This window comes from Nannobrachium achirus (assembly GCF_963921795.1).
Source record: "Nannobrachium achirus genome assembly, chromosome: 3".
In the NCBI taxonomy this organism is placed as follows: Eukaryota; Metazoa; Chordata; class Actinopteri; order Myctophiformes; family Myctophidae; genus Nannobrachium; species Nannobrachium achirus.
Genome location: NC_137812.1, coordinates 67,316,651 through 67,334,876, shown reverse-complemented (window position 1 = coordinate 67,334,876; position 18,226 = coordinate 67,316,651). Strand labels below are relative to the sequence as shown.

General features: G+C 41.1%; 1 protein-coding gene across 1 annotated transcript in view; it reads left to right on the top strand.

Moving 5' to 3' along the window:
• The window catches only part of LOC308281724 (VPS10 domain-containing receptor SorCS3-like), a gene marked incomplete at its 3' end in the record, with an annotated part of 555,751 nt that overhangs the window by 288,227 nt on the left and 249,298 nt on the right, over positions 1 to 18,226 (top strand). The window contains exon 3 of the mRNA XM_080722002.1: positions 10,499 to 10,598. Within this exon, the coding sequence (XP_080578128.1) occupies positions 10,530 to 10,598 (69 nt within the window). The 5' untranslated portion in view covers positions 10,499 to 10,529. The remainder of the gene's footprint in view (positions 1 to 10,498; positions 10,599 to 18,226) is intronic.

Below are 18,226 nucleotides of genomic sequence, written 5' to 3'. Positions count from 1 at the left end.
GCTGTCTAACAGCCATTTGCTCAAATTCCACACTTCATTACAATAGTTGATATTATGCATTATTGTCTGATCAGATATACTTCACTTGTCAACCTTCGGAAGCATTAAGTGCTCTAAAATCCCTGGGTAGATGACTGTCTTGACTCTGAACTCGATAAAACGCAGTGTGGGCAAAACCAGCATTGCATTGTATTGCAGGTGTTGGTCCACTGTGTTTTATCAAGTTCAGAGTCAACACAGCCATCTACCTGGGGATTTTAGAGTACTTTGCGCTTCTGTAGGTTGACAAGCTTTAAAGGAGTAGTTCACCCCCAAAATGACTTTTTTTTATGGAGAGTAGAATTCAATAATATTTTTTGGTTTTTGTCACATTCCTAAGACAAAAATGTGATAGCAATAAATTTACCCCCGTTTCGAAACGGGTCCCCATCCGGAATCAATTTACTCTAATCAAATTTTTGTCTTAGGAATGTGACAAAAACCAAAAAATATTATTGAACTCTACTCTCCATGGCATTAGTAATCAATAGAAAAAAAGTTATTTTGGGGGTGAACTACTCCTTTAAGGAAATGATGATTTCCTTTAGCCAGAAGCACTTGGCACCTGCCCACAGAGCCAAAACTACAGTAACTGGTGTAGTGACCATGGTACTGTATTTCTAGCCTTAACTGACCAGCAAACTGGCCTGACCTGAAACCCACAGAGAATCTGTGTTGTGTTGTCAAGAGGAAGATGACAGACACCAGACTCAACCACACAGATGAGCTTATGGCCTCTATAAAAGCAAACCTGGGCTTCCATAACACCTCAGCAGTACCTCAGGCTGACCACCTTCATGCCACGCCCCACTGATGAAGGAATTTGTTCAAAAGTATTCCATACAAAGTACTGAGTGCATAAATTAACATAACCTTTCAGAACTTTTACATTTCTGTATTATAAATCCTTCTTTTGAGTGGAATATTCTAATATTTTGAGATATGGATTTTTGATTTTCATGAGCTGTATGCCATAAACATCAAAATTAAAACAAAAAAAGTTTTTGAATATTTCACTGCATGCACAATGAATCTAAAATATATCAAAGTTTTAAAAAATCTATTATGTTACAGAAGAAAATGAACTTTTAAACAATATTCTAATTTTTTGAGAAGGATCTGTATACTGTTGCTCACACATACTGTACCTGCATACTGTACCTCCACAAACCATCCTCTGTTTACCAGAAGAAAAATAAAAAAAACAGGGAGGAGAAAAAAGAAACCTGATTAATCACCATTTCCAAATTTCAAAACTAAAAAAGATTACACTCAGTAAAGTTCATACTGTTGCCAACACGGTGTAATTGCCCAGATACAGTATACCACCTTGGTGATGAATGAGTAATTTTGCTCTTGCCCTTGTCTGGGACCTTGTCCTTTGGTCTTCTTCATCAAAAGTTAATCATCTCTTCAACGCAGCCTATCTGTTCTTGGGATATTTTGGTCACAGACAAAAGACAAAGAGAAGGCGTACATTACAGATTCATTTCATTGCACAGTGTGACATCACGGACAACAATCCACATAACCACTGTTCTATAGACTGTTATATTACGCAACGACTCTACTCTAGAGCTATCAGAGCTGGGCTACAGTTAAGCGTTAAAAGTTAAAAATGGGGCGCCGTGATTTTTTTCGCCCCTAAAACATGATTATCAGGTATTATGATTATACTAGAGGGAATATTTTTTTTCCAAAAAAGTGTACAGAAAGAGTTAAAATTAGGTTTTTATGAGGCCACACCCACCAGTTCATTAAGTATGCCTGGTTGTCATGGTGGGTGGTTACCCGAAGTTAGCCACACCCACAGTGTTGGGTAAAAGGGGAGGGGATGATTATATGCCGTCATTTTATCTGTGTTTTTGGATCGGCACTTTTGACCCACAAGGTGTCAGCCTCCAGGAAAAAAAACCAAATACAAAGGGAATACATAATTTCTCATAACAACCACACCAGGCAGGAGGGTCTAATGAAGTACTGTCAACCTCCAAGACACACGAAAAACAGAAAAAGTACAAAACTATGGCACCGCCTCTCTAACATGAATTCTCTTTAACAAATTAGTTGTGTGTTATATGAGTTGGACAAGTTGCACATTAACATGCCTTTTATAAGCTCCTTATGGGCTTCTATTGATTATTTTTACTCTGTTACTCTATACAGTAAGCCTGCTCACACAATTCCTACAGAGAATGGCAACACAGAGATTGGCAACACAAAGAATGCATGGCTGCTGGATGAGAAACTATATGGCTCATACAATAGTACAAACTTGTACAAAATGAAAACATATCTATCTGTCTGTCTGTCCGTTTATGTATTTACTCCATTCAATTCCAATGTAACTAAAACATTAAATAGAAAAAACACATCCCTGTGACATCTGACTGATGTTGGTCAGAGAGCAGGTCTTAAACCATACCAGTTCAGTGTACACTATGCTCATACTTTATTCACACCTCCCAGGTGATGGAGCGAGCGAAATGCCTTGAATTCAGCGCTATCTCACCACAGTCAAAACACACCACTATGCAGTTAGATATAACAGTGGTTTCCAAACATTTTAGCTCAAGACCCAAAAGAGAAATTAGACGTGTGCCTGGGACCAAACTATAGCGAAAACAGCAGATCTACAGGCTCACAACACGGCTCACAATGTGTCTGCGACCCGCAAATGGCTCCCCACCCAGTTCTTGGGCACCAGTGGTCTATAATGTCTCCTTTTAGAGACTCAAGCAGTGTGATACTGTTCCCCACGGCGTAGTGGAATATACAGTCCTCGTTCTGTTCATGGCCCCCGGTTCCATATTGCGATGGGTCCCCCGAGCACCTCAACAGCCCTTAATTCATTTAGACCGGGTAGTACGCATTATTGCACGTTATTTTATGCTTTAACTGTTGAAAATATACAAGCTCACAGCGCGGCACCGGGTGCCGCGCTGCGAGCTTGTAGATCTGCTATTTTTGAAAAATCGTGAACATTCATGTCTTTCAATATTTTTGACCCGATTCTATAATGTCTTCTAAAGTTTTTTTTTTTTTCTTTTTTAAAACTTGTTTCTTTTTTTCTTTTTCTTTTTGTTGCCTATGTTTCAATGTCAGTGGTGCTCAAACTTTTTCATGTCAAGGACCTCCAAAATTATTGATATTTGGCCACGGATCCCCATCTCAAAATATGTTGGTCCAGGGACCACCCAGAAGCAAATATTTGAGTTAGAAATGTTCGCTTTTAAAAAGATATATTTAAAGGGGAAGACCACCCATTTTCAATATTGAACTACAGGTATGTCATTAATATACCTTAGAGGAGTTGTGTGGAAATAGAAAAAAAAGTTCCCCCCCTTCTGTGTTGCCTAGAACTGGAAGATTGATTTTGGGGTTTGTACAACGTGATGACATCACACAGTTGTACTTTACAATACAAAACCCCCTTTAAAATCAAGATTTTTCAAAAAGCTCTGCACTCGGTGCCGCGCTGTGAGCTTGTATATCTGCTATGTTTCAATAGTCAAAGCATTAAATAATTCTAGTCCTAAATGGGTTAATTCGGCTTTAATGTCCTGCAGAAACCATACTGTCTGTCTGATTCCTGATTGTGCTTTGTAATCATCGCCACGGTCTCTCTCAAGAATGAGCCACAACGAGAACGATCTCATTGCAATTTCCCTGAAAACCCCATTACCACTGAAGCAGCACTAGTAGTGGCCCTGACTAAAAATGGAAAGATATGTGAAATAGATGTCTTCCTCATTTTCCCTCATAAGACCATGAAGTGGATTGCCAAATCAAACGGGAATTTTGCGCACAGATATGGGTGGGCCTTTTCTCCGTAGAGCGGAATGATTTGCATTCGAGCGGAAGACCGCCGTATCCCCTTTAACCCATTTAGGCCCAGAATTATTGACTGCTTTAACTATTGAAAAATAGCAGATATACAAGCTCACAGCGCGGCACTCGCTGCGAGCTTGTAGATCTGCTATTTTTAAAAAGGCGTGAAAATGTGTGAAAATCTTTGAGTATATGTCTTTTTTAAGCGAACGTTTGTAACTCAAATTTTGCTTCTGGGAGGTCCCTGGAACTAAATATTTTGAGATGGGGGTCCGTGGCCAAATACATATAATTTTGGGGGTCCTTCACATGAAAAGGTTTGAGAACCACTGACACAGAAAACCTTAGAAGGATTCAAAAGACACTTATGGAATCGGGTCAAAATTGGGTAAAAATTCCAATGTTCACAATTTTTCAAACCGCGCTGTGAGCTTGTAGATCTGCTATTTTTCAATAGTTAAAGCATAAGATAATAATACACAATACAGTGTACCTGTTCTGATTGGCTTAAACGACGAGGGAGTAGAACAGTATAGGCTCGTGGAAAATGTACTTTTCTATATAGGAAGAGCGATTTTTGGTGGGTTACTGGTTATGATGGATCCGCGTGCAGTTTCAAGGGACAGGGCTGGCTAACAGGCTCATTCCCACTCTTAAATTATTAAAACCCATGGGCTCAGGAACATCCACATGTTTTTGCACTCGTCATATTTTATTTCAAAGTAGTCATTGGGAATGGATTAATAATTTACGGGCGCTGGGTCCCAAGATATTCCAGCAATGGTTCATTTGTGTTGCCAGCCGGATGACTGGTTAACCTCTTGTTCTGCCACCAGGAGACTGGAGAAGCTTTCAGAACTGCAAGGCACTAGAGGGGTACAATGTACCAGTCAGGGACGTGCATAGAATGTTAGAGAGGCAGGGGCTGAAATTATTAAAAGGGCACTTTTGGTGAAAATATCGAAAATAGCGGACCTCCAAGCTCACAACGCGTCGCAGCGCAACGCGTTGTGAGCTTGGAGGTCGGCTATTTTTGGTGCGTGATACCACACTGAACTAAGCATAATCAAGTCAATAAAGGAGATGTGGCGTAATGGCATGGATTTCTACACAGAGAGGGAAATTCTTTCACCATAAGATGCTGCATTCAAGTTCAGTCGAGTTTGGACAATGGCAATTCTCTTGAATGCTGCCTGCAGGTATGGCATGGAAAGAGGGCATTTGCATTTCTTTCACCATAGTAAAAACTGCGTTCATGGTCTAGAGAGAGGGCACTTTTTACAGACGGATAAAAGGGCACGTGCCTGGTACCAGTGGATCCAAAACAGTGGTCGTGGACACATTTTTTAGGGTCACAAGTAAATATCACTTTTTAACGTTTCCTATAATACATTTTTCTTATGTATATTGGAAATTAAAAAATATAAAATAACCACATTTCTTTTCATAAAAATTGTGAAATCGGCTGCTTATATTGTCAATTTTAAATAGAGCTTAAGTGGTTAATGCATAATGTATTTTTGAACACCAAATAGTATCTGTTGTCTCGAGCTAAAACGTTTAGGAAACACTGCCATATACTGTACTGTGCCAGTCACTAGAACTACTGTAGTGCTCTGGTTGTGCATTCTGTTTAGCATGACGATGTTCTATGCCCCTTACTTAAGTCACATTCTGCACATAGAAACACGCTTGTTATTCATCAAAAAGGCTCAGAACACGCCAATAGTGGCCGAATCTGCTGCATTTATTAATGTAATTTGCGAGGGTCAGATTTGCATGGGATTTCTCGCCTCTAACACATGGGCATGAGGAACAGCAGGTGTCTGCTGTCCACACAGGCAGTGCTTCTGCTGGCCAGGGCCTAATACAGGAAATATATCTTTCCCCACAGAATTTGCCTTTGATAACGATTCATCATCATTTCATTAAAATGGCTGATTGAACAGCGGCCATAGGCACAGAGAGCCCTGGTCCAGAGTGTTAGCGAGTTCTCTCTAATGCCAGGCGCTCACCTCAGATCATAGACAAGGAATTCCACTGTGAGGGCTCCGACTTTAGTACCAGTAAAGCCCCTATCATAGTATGCACCGCGGTGATAAGCTATCCACCGCGGTGTAGTCTTAAAACCTTAAATTAAGTCATAAAACTACAACATTACGCCATTACTCGTGGTGAAGAGCTATCCACCGCGAACCCTGACACATCTCTCTGTTTTTACTTTCAGACAGATCGGCCCATCACCCCGTTCACTGATTGGTCGATCTTGACCAGTCAGTCACAGTGATAGGACTTCACCGTGATTGACTATGATGGCCTCCACTTATTTTCTCACTTAGGTGGATAGCTTTACACCTAAAATTTGCGGTGAATAACTCTTCACCCTGGACTCTGATAGAGGCTTTAGACTCCCTAAATCGGGAGATAAGCGACCGTCAGGTCGCATACACAAACTTTAGAAGGCAATGGTAGCCAACCAGGTGGGAATATGGGAAATGGGACAGATCCATGTTGATGACATGACTGTAGAGATACTGTGTAACGCTTTGCGTGATTTTAGGGCAAAATCTGTAGGAGCCGTGTCCAAAAATGTGTTTAGCAAAAAATTGGCCTGATGGTGGCGCTAGATGGGACAGATGCATTTTGATGACATGCCTGTAGGGATACTGTGTACCGCTTTGCGTAATTTTAGGGCAAAATCTGTAGGAGCAGTGTCCAAAAATGTGTTTCGCAAGAATCGGCCTCCGCTAGAAGAGGGCATGTGAGACATGAGGGGTGGAGGTTGTGGTTTGGCAGCCAAGGAGTGTGTGTGCAAAGTTTGGCATGGATAGGGGCAACGGTGGCGGAGATATGAGTAGGGGAAAAGTGTGACGTGACGTGACTGACTGACTGACTGACTGACAAACAGCCGGTGGAGGTTTTGATAGTAACTGCGACCTGACAGTCGCAATAAATTCAGTGCCTTTTGGTCAATGGTCATTGTCAATGGTAATTTATAATGACGAGATCAGTAGAGGGCGCAGTGGAGTAAACAAAATAATTTCTGTCTGGTGGACACGTTACATTTTCTGTAGCAAAAAGTGTATTTTACAGAGAGGGTGGGGTGCTGGGAGGCTTCCCACCTGGGAGACTAGACTTTAAACAACACAAAACTGCCTTTGTTTAGGTGAGTAGCTAAGTAGTTTTGTTTGTTTTGACTAAAGTTGTAGCCCTCACAGGGGAGAGGAATTCCTCGTCTATGATCTGAGGCGAGCACCTGGCAGGGTGTTAGAGAACGTGCACAGTTGTGATGCGAGCACGGAGCCATGGTGCGTGCACACTGGCAGGGGTGTCGCACCAAATTCGGGGCCCTGGGTACAAGGATTCACTGTGGGCTTTGGTGCTTTAACTATTGAAAAATAGCAGACCTACAAGCTCACAGCGCGGCACCGAGTGCCGCGCTGCGAGCTTGTAGATCTGCTATTTTCCCACGCTTTTGGGAGTCTATCCCACGCTTTTGCAACCCATTTTTCACCCACCAGTGCCAATGGACCAATCCCCAATCACATACACACCCATTGTAACTGTTACAATGGGTGTGTATGTGATTGGGGATTGGTCCATTGTCTAATGTAATCCTGGGCGCTACTACTCTCCTTCTGCCAACCTGGGGAGAGCAACGGACTGCCTCATGCTCCCGTGAAAAAGTCTTTGAATATTTTGAATCCTTCTAAGGTGTTTTTTGAAAAACCTATGTTTCTATGTCAGTGGTGCTCAATCCTTTTCATGTGAAGGACCCCCAAAATGATATGTATTTGGCCAGGGACCCCCATCTCAAAATATTTAGTTCCAGGGACCCCCCAAAAAGCAAAACTTGAGTTACAAATGCTCGCTTAAAAAATACCTATATTCAAAGATTTGCACACATTTTAATGACTTTAAAATAATAGCAGATCTAATAGCTAAAGTTTAAAATAATTAAGGCCCCCTCCACCTAGGGCCCTAGTAACTCAGTCCCACTCCCCCCCCCTTGTGACGCCCCTGTGTGAACGCAGTTCTGAACACTTTTGAAAAGGGCCACCAAGAGAAGAAGCAAGACATGTCGTTATGTCCAAACCAGGAATAAAGAGTGCGCTCAAATCTACGTAGACGGGCTATATTAAAGAGAGGTCTCAGGAACTGACATTAATTCCAGCAAACACGGATAGGCCTTGAAGATGTGCCGAGAAGATCAATACATTGTCAAAAATGTAGCCTATAATGTAAGCAGACATGCAATAATTACTGTAAGAAGTCGGAGATGACCTTGAGCGTGTCGTTTCCACGCCATCAAAGCAATAGTCAAGCTATTTACGAATCTAGCCCTACATTATCAGGTGTTCAGACCCTGCAGCTGGAACATCACAGCACACATTCTGTCATGTAATAATGCTTTCCCAGGTGAATGCACAGGGGCAGGCATTTGCTCTACGCAGACTATGCAACTGCGTAGAGCCCCTAGGAAGAGGGGGCCCCCTGCTGGGCTCATTATTCTGAGCATTTAGGAAAATGAGTCTCTAGCCCATTCCTCTAGCCCATTCCTGTCAAAAGTTATGATTTTTTGAGCGGTGGTCACAACGCTCCTATACGTGGCCGTGTGTGTGGGTCTGTCTGTCTGTTTGTCTGTTTGTCTGTCTGTCTGTCTGTCTGTCTGTCTGTCTGTCTGTTTGTCTCCGGGTATGTAGCCTGCAGTAACCTTTTCTGACCACACATGTTAAGGGAGGGGCGCTGTTGTTCAGGATAGGCCAGGCATAGGCCAGGCACACTCACACACAAACACACACAGGGGGCACACACACACACACACACACACACACACACACACACACACACACACACCACCGCTCAGTTCACACGAGTGTGATTTTTAAAGAATTGACCAACTGCTCACTGGAGTCAATAGATTTCACACAGAGACCAGCTGGCGACAATTGAGTTGATTGATTGGAATGTTAAGTGATCAGCTCACTCTCTTGTCTCTCTATGAATTTCCTGTACATACGTGCAATATCCAAACTGTACTCAAAGATTACACATATTAGCCTTGAAAATTAATGATGTTAAGAAAATAAATAATTGTATCTTTTTCGCGCATACCTATTTTTCACGCGTGCTCATGGGGGGGCCTCTTTTACTACCTTTGTGGGGAGCCCCCAGTTTATAAAAAACGCCCCTGTGAATGCAGCATACAAATGGATAAATGTGTTTCCCCCACATCCAATAAAGACGTTCAACACAAACAAAATGACTGATATATTTGAGCCTTATAATGAAGTCAACACTCGCCATTAAGTGTATATTAGCTAAATCTAAATTACTAAATACAAATAATGTTAACGCAAATTCATTAAATATGATAATCTCTCTCAGCAGATCAAACATACAGGTAATCCAGTATTGGCAGTGAAAGCTATAACGAGTAGAATTATGAAATTCTTTTCCTCAGTTCGTTTTTTCTTTTGCATTTGGAATCATACTGGTTTGTAAATAAATGTGTTCGCGGCTATGACGCAAACTTTAGCTGACATAAATAGTGAAACTTTGTATTAATTGTTTTATCAAAAAATAAATAACATAGTTATTTTATTATTATTATTATATTTTTTTGTAAAGCAACAGGAAGCCACTAGGGAAGGGCTAAAGAGCCGCATGTGGCTCCAGAGCCGTGGGTTGCTGACCCCTGGCACGGGATGGTGATGACTGGCACACTGGCATAAGTGTGAGAGAGACGTTTTTTCTTTTGAAATTAAATATATGTAACGGAGGTAAACCGAACCTCCCCACCCGGCTTCGAACCCCGGTCTCCCGTGTGAAAGTCCAATATCTTAACCATTACTCCAAAGGGATATCCCTATGGAATGAGGGCAGATACTAGACTTTTGAGGCTTCAGGCTGGGGCTGCGACTCTCTCCGCCACATGTATATATTTTTTAAATGTAGTCAATTTAATTAAGTCTCCTCAATGTATACACATTTCATCCTGAACATAATTATACATTTTTTAAAAGTCTGAACTCTGACTAGAGAGGGAGTCTGGGAGATATACCGTATGAGGTTATTGCTCTGAGTCTAATGATCATTACATCCTGATGTAGAGAAGAAGAATTAAACTTAATGTTGATAAGGCACACTTACTATCGAGAAAATAAAAACATGGCACTTCATATCAAAAAGGCTGACCGACTCCTGATGTACCGTATCTGGCCTTCAGAGTTCAGTGAACTCTTTGACTGTGTTCAGCTTCGAATGTTATTTTACAGCTTTGCCACACTTGAGTCTGAACTCTGAACTAGTGTTTTTTCTTCACCCAGGTCTACAGACTATGGCTCTACGTATGAGAGAATGAACTAGTGTTTTTTCTTCACGCAGGTCTACAGACTATGGCTCTACGTATGAGAGAATGAACTAGTGTTTTTTCTTCACCCAGGTCTACAGACTATGGCTCTACGTATGAGAGAATGAACTAGTGTTTTTTCTTCACCCAGGTCTACAGACTATGGCTCTACGTATGAGAGAATGAACGACAAATAGTGTTTTTTTTTCTTCACGCAGGTCTACAGACTATGGCTCTACGTATGAGAGAATGAACTAGTGTTTTTTCTTCACGCAGGTCTACAGACTATGGCTCTACGTATGAGAGAATGAACGACAAAGTTGGATCCAAGACTGTCCTGAGTTATCTCTACGTCTGTCCAACTAACAAGAGAAAGGTGAGACACGTTATTATGTGATATCAGTTCTACTCTATAAACAGAAGTAAGAAAAGTATTTCTTTGTTCACAATACAGTACCTACTGTCCATAATGATACCAAGACAAATATTTTAGGGTTTGTTTGTTACCGAGTTACTAATGCTGCCCCCACACTGGAGGGTAAACATTTTGGGGTCCAATTCGCCCCTCCCGACATTCGCGATTGTGTTCCCGATACGAAGCCGAGCTCAACTTATTATCTGCACATATTATTGTAGTGCGATTACAGACATAATCGTAATGTCACCGACTGGATCGAAGACTCCCCAATTTTGAATTGTAAATATCACACGTAGTTGATATTCATGACTTGAAATCCTGTAGTGTGAAAGGAACGGTGATGGAATGTGGAGCAGAAGCCCTGAAGCCAACAAGAGCGAACTGACTGGGAAGTGCAATAGCTTTGTCCATAATTCACCTCAGCAGAAATGATATCGATGTGTAAATATGAAAATATAATGTATCAAGTCAGGTTATTTCCTCACAAAGTCCTGTTAAACAAATCCCAGCTTTAAAAGGAAACTGACCCGTATCTTTCTCCATCTGTGAAGTGAGTGGAAAGTGAGTGAGATACTCACATAAACTAGCACAAAAAGTAGGAAACTTGACTTCCGTCCATTATATCTCCACTTTAACTGTCCTACTGGGGCTGATGCCAGCAAAAAGCAGCTTACTTTTGCGATGTTATAGAAAATTATCTATTGGTTCTTTCTAAACTAATTCATTTTTAAATGGATGCTCAAATGTGTACTTTGGTCAAACTGGCGGCAGAGGGCAGCCTTATGCAAGAATTCATGTGAATTGGGCCGCTTCGCCTGCCATACATTCAGAGCACAGAAACGCATCAGAACAACAGATCCACAGAAAACAGCCAGGAAGTGATTTGGGACTCCATTATTGCTAACGTGCGGTGGATTTTTGAGAGCAGCATTACGGGAGATGTTTGTACTGTACACGGCGGCGCGACCCCTCATCAGCTTACAGTCATCAGACGAGGTAAATAGAACGAGCCATATTGGCAACGCGCCGCCGTCAAAAATGGGGCGAACGGGAACGTCCGTAACAGTAAAAGAGTTAATGATACCAATTGGCATAGTGTTTTATATATTTTTTTATCTTTGATTTGTCACCTTTACAATGAGGTACAGTTTTACCATCGGGCATTTGTGGAATGAGCAACACAGCCAAACATGTGGGTAGCACCCCCCCAAGATTTGCCAAAATGCGGTCGATTATATCTCCCCTTTAATTATGCCAAATGGTATTGTGTTTGATATCATTTTTATCGATGATTAGTCACCTTTACAACAAGGTACAGACTGTAAGGATCTGGCATTCGTGGAATGAGCAGAACAGCCAAACAGTGGGTAGCGCTCCTCCGAAAATGGTAAAAATGGCCTGACAGGCCTGCAATAGTTTTCTGTTGGTATTCACCTTTGTTGCTTGGTGCGTTGAATGTTTGCAATCTCCCACAGTAATAAGGAAAAGAAGAAAACAACCCGTATTGGCCATTTTTACACTTTGCAAATTTTAAGCTCAGTTTCAGGAAAGCCAAAAACGAGAGCGAATGCCAGCAGAAGAGTATTGCAAGCCATTTTGGCAAAGTTTTGGTCGGCGCTGCCCACACGTTTGGCTGTGTAGCTCATGCCTCGAATGCCCGATACTTACAAACCGTTCCTAAAGGTGACTAACCAACGATAAAAATGATATAAAACACACTGCAAATTGGTATTATTAAAGGGGAGGTATAATGGACTGAAGTCAAGTTTCCTTACTTTTTGTGCACGGTTTATGTGGAGATATGTATTTTTAACTATGTCTAAAAGTTTGGTTGCGCGTAGTTGATGGAAAAGTGAAGGATAAGGGCAAGTGGAATTCAACACATTTGTTTTTGTCCAAGACAGACTCTGTAGGAAGATTTGTTTTTTTCTTGCATAAGTCACGTTTGATCACACACGTTTTCCTGTGAGATGTCAAGGTCCTATACAAAAGCTAAAGTAAGATGATACATAATGAGAATAACTAGTATACTGCACATACCGTAGTACATGCCTTGCTGTACACACTGAGAAAGCATAGCATGCGGTCTTCAATTAAACAATTCAAATTATAACTGCAATTTCAGAACATTTGGAGGAATACTTTAGAGTAGACCAGGGGTCTTCAACAGGGGGTCCGGGATCCCAAGGGGGTCCGGGATCCCAAGGGGGTCCTCAGAGTTACTACAGGGGGTCCTTCAAATCTTCCAATCCTTTTCATATTAACAACTTGAACCCTATAGCGTCCATATTCTGAGAACTTTAGCCAAAAATAGCAGATCTACAAGCTCACAACGCCTCGCGCTGCGAGGAGTTATGAGCTTGTAGATCGGCTATTTTTGGCAAAGAGCTTTGGTGTAGAGGGGAAAAAGATCAGACTAAGTACAGAGTGAAAGGTCAAGTTTATTAAATATTGACGGTTCAAGTGGTTAAATATCTGAAAACACACATTGACATGAATCCAAAATACACTGATGATCGTGCTGTCAAACTATATGGAATCTATGAAGAGGTTGTGGGGGTCCCTGCTTCATCTCTCTCTCAACTAAGGGGTCCTTGGCCTGAAAATGTTGAAGACCCCTGTTGAAGACTGATGGTTGAAACGAGACCGTACTTTTATATAATGTTAGTGCTGTTGGAATTATGAAAATGAAGAAGAAAGAGTAAAGATTATCCTTCTTTTGATCTCCAGCCCATCAAAACATTCTGCAAAGGCCATACAATTTTAATCTGTATACCTTTGTAGGTTGCAAGATACTATAGATGCCCTTTGAAGTTGGAAAGAATTGGCATTATTCCAGCCATAGTAAATTATTAGGGGTGTAACGATATAGTAACTGAATAGAAAAATCGATTTGAATTTGCAATGATCTACTATATCGTTTGCAAAAGCAAGATATCGTACTGTTTTGGCTTTCGTTTTGGCGTATCGTTTTAAAATGCGGTAATCGGTATCGAATCGTTTTGCAATGCAAATAATTGATTGTATGGAAACTAAGTATTTGTGCCTTGTATTTGGCAATTTTAAGAGGGAAAATGAAAAAAGACGGGTCTAATTACTTTCCATTCCATATATCTACTCTTGATCTATCGATACATGTGTGTAATCTCTGTGTTCATGTCAAGGTGTGGGTATGTCCATATGTGTTGAAATATAAATGTCCATGTATTTGCTAGATAATCACAGCGTTTACTTCCATAATAATAGTATAATAGTATAATTTTTTTACACGTTTTACAGAGATTTCATTTCTTTACTAAATAGTTACTATATCGATTTTAAAGCATTGAATCGAATCATATCGTATCGCCATGAATGAACCAATATCGTCCATGTATCGTATCGTTACACCCCTATAAATTATATATTGTGTTTCTTTTCGCACAACGGTGTGCCGTTTTGTAATTACTGGGTATTGAGCAGGACAGAAAAAAAAGGTTTTCCTTGAAAATATACACAACGTTCCCTCAGCTGACCTTCTGAGATGAACCAGCGTTAAACAGATGCAGATCTGAGGTGTGCAGCATGTGACTTTCATATCCTGTGACAATTAATGCAGTTAGACCGGGCACACATTATTGCGTATCATTTTATGCTTTAGCTTGTAAAAAATAGCAGATATACAAGCTCACAGCACGGCACTACAAGCTTGTAGATCTGCAATTTTTTAAAATTTTTAAGATTTTGTGCAAATCTTGTTATATTTTGACCCGTGTCTTCTGAATCCTTCTAAGGTTTTTGGAAAAAAATATATGTTTCTATGTCGGTAGTGCTCAAACCTTTTCATGTGAATGACCCCCAAATTATATGTATTTGGCCATGGACCCCCATCTCAAAATATTGTATCAGGGATCCCCCAGTAGCAAATATTTGAGTTACAAATGTTCCCTTTAAAAAAGAAATATATATATAGCCTACTGCTCAAAGAAATGAAGGGAACAAAATGTTCCCTTAATTTATTTGAATTTATTTGAGTATAGTACGGTAGTACTGCTCAAAGAATTAAGGGAACATTTTGTTCCCTTCATTTCTTTGAGCAGTGTATATTCAAAGATTTGCACAAATCTTCATGATTTTTCAAAAATAGCAGATATACAAGCTCACAGCGCGGCACCGAGGTAACAGTTAAAGCATTCAATAATTCTAGGCCTAAAAAGGGTTAAGGCAGGACTGCTTGATTTGAAAGGCAAAGCAAAAAACGTCACATCAGCCGAACCTTCCCAAGGTTAAGCCATTATCATACTCTGGACAGATAGTTGGATAACTTTCAAGGTAAAAACTTTTGGGTTATATGGATAACAGCCACCACTCGGGCTTCTTTAGCACCTAATCTCGTGGAGAGAGTCAAACGTCTGCTCCCATCAGCACTGTTGAACCTGAAAAGCGTTTCACTTGAAATAGAGTTGCCAAACCAGGTCAGCGCGCTGAGGCCTGATTTATACCTGGTCGTTGCGCCGGAGTCCTTCGGGCAAAAGTGGCAGATCTACAAGCTCATGACGTGTCGTGATCTGACGCGTTGTGAGCTTGTAGATCTGCTATGTTCGGCACGGGGCAGGGGCATACTGTAGTCTTCACATTTAACCTCAAATATGGTTGTTGTCGGGTGGAAACCTTGTATCTCCAAGTTTGTACATTTTTTTCACAGTAAAACCCTGCTTCACCATACAAGGCCGCTGCACAAAAGTAGTGAAAACAGCCGATCTACAAGCAAAACAACTCCTGTGCTTGTAGATCGGCTGTTTTCACCAGTTTAAATCATTTTTAAAATGGTAAATACAAAACAAACGGTTTTGGACATCCGGCACCCGACAACGATGATATTGTACCATTTATTTATTAACCACTGACAATGTGGCATCCCTATTTTGGGAATGTCATTATAGACAAACATTTTCTCTTTTTGCTACCAAACAAATAGTGGAAATAGTTTCAGCATTGAGAGCTTATAGATCCCACGTCTATTAGGGATGTCACAATTATTACAATTATTTGACATAACCGTGATTCTTTTTCATGATCGTCATAATCGTTTCCATGTTGAAACATTTTCATATTTAAAAAAAATAGTAGCAGATCTACAAGCTCACCATGAGTCGCATCGCGACGTGTTTGTAGATCGGCTATTTCCACTATCAATGTTCTTTTTTTGTTGTCAAATATGTCAGTCATTTCTTTGTATATTAAGTTATGTCATATCTACCATGTGCAACTTCAAAGCCTAAAAGCCAAACAGAAATGTAATTGTGACATTTAATCGTCATGTAAAATGTCATAATCGTGACAGCCCTATCCACTATTTTCGCTATTTTAGAAATGGGGCTTAAGTGATATCTTATTTTTTTGCCACCGCCTATTTCTTTCTGAAATTACGCCTCTGGCACGGGGCACGATCGTCTATGACTACAAATAAATCAGGCTTTAGGAATTGATGATATACCCAAGGTCGATTCTTGTGCCACACAGCTTCTGTTAACTCGGAGGTTGGCAGCCCCATACATTCTTTCTTTTGCTGATACGAAGTAGTTGTTTTTGTTGTTGTGTTATTTAAGAGTTTGTAAGATAAGCCGAACATTATTGATTCCCCCAAGGAGCAAACTAGTAAAGCCAACTCGCCTAGAAGGGAATGATATATACAGCACAGGGCTTCATTCCAAAGAGCTAGATATGCATTTGGGGGATTTTCTTTTTACCTTTTGTACATTGCTGCTCAATGTTTCATGAACCCTGGTGAATTTATCCTCTGAAATGACTGCCATTGTGCAAGTAAAGCTCATATCTGCGATGTTGAACTGTATTACTTTCAAGGTACATTGTGTACCCAGTGATATGGGAATAAGTTTGATGTTGTTGACGTGCGTGCGTATTAGAAATATATGATACTATTATAAATGTACACAGGTTGAAAAACTAGACACAGCTAATGTCAGAAGGAGCGAGTGCATTCTCCGGCAGCGGCAGCAGCCGCGGAACTGCCGCGGCAGGCACCGCGGCCGCACGGACCGGCAGTGGAAAGTTTACCGCGGCGGAGGCGCGCAACGTCCCATTAGTCCAACGGTGGTTAGGGTTAGGGTTAGGTTCAGGCCAGCCCTGAAACATGACCAGCCCGTGATATGACAGGACCGCCATGCAGCCACTTCAACCTTGAATGTCGCGAGGTAGACTGAAAGTGCCACGGCAGGCAAAACAAACGTTCAGATTTCCCAAATAAAGTGCTTACCCAAGTTTCACTGGGTGAAACTTGGCACTGGGTGAAAATGGGTTACGAAATCGTGGGATAAAAATTATAAGAAGAAGAATATAGATGCCGTTCAACCAGAATTACATGCCGCTCGCGTATTGTTTAATAAAAAAGCATTTTTATCCAATCGTTTTCTGTTTTCCCTTGTATTTCCAGACCGTTATTTTGCAAGGCCACACCCATATCTCAGTGTCCATAAATGGAGTTGGTGTACATTGGGAACACGTCCTAAATCACTTCTAGACTAATTTTCCTACTTATATTGATCCAAAAAGACTGTCCATGGCGTCTATTAGGCAGAAATACCCCTGTTGTCCAGTTTCTCCAGCAGAACCAAGCAGCTCTCATAGCACAGAGTGGAGCCTATAAGCCTATCGCTTTTACACTATTTGTTGTGGTCAAAAGTGTTTTTATTTTTCGCGAATGTGTTACTAGTTGTCATTACAAACACATCCATGCGATCGTTGTCCCACACAAGGCATCACACTCTGCTAAACAGATGTTATGCTTTTATGTGTTTTGCCAAGTCCCGGAAAAGATGCCCTGTGATGGGCCAGTACAGTCACTTTGATTGGCACTTGTGCCGAATGCTCACCCCAAAACATTATTTATGAGATTGTGATGGCTTGTGTGGGACAACCAAGGCATGAATGTGTTTGTTATGACAACTAGTAACGCATTCATGAAAAAGAAAATCACTTTTGACCATAATAAATAATGTAAAAGCGATAGGCTTATTGGCTATGAGAGCTGCTGTGTTCTGTTGGGGAAACTGGACAACAGGGGTATTTGTGCCTAATAGACCCCATGGACAGTATTTTGGGATCAATATAAGTAGGAAAATTAGCCTAGAGGTGATTTAGGGCAGAGTTGTCCTTTAAAGTTGTACCATGTAACTTTTTTTATAAAACAAATCTTAAAATGGTCCTAACTGTTAAATCGCTAAAGTTTTAGAACACCCACTCCGTGAATTTCAGCCTGTAAAGCCTTCTCTATATATGTAAACTGCGATCCTTGCCGGGGACCGGATCTCGCGCCAAAATTGCGTCATCACACTACCGGCCAATCACAGCGAGGGTTATACAACTGCCGGCCAATCACAGCGCATCTTGAAGTGGGGTCGCTATGGCAGCCATATTTGTTGTCGCCCGTTTGTACCATCCCTTCTCTAGGTAATTTCGCCTACCAGGCAGGGTGAAGGAGTCCGTATCTCTGGAATTACTGAACGCACAGGAACAAGGGACCCCTTAAAAGATAGATCTCAGCGAGGTGGAGGCAGACGCGGGGGTCTGAAGGTACGAAAAACGGC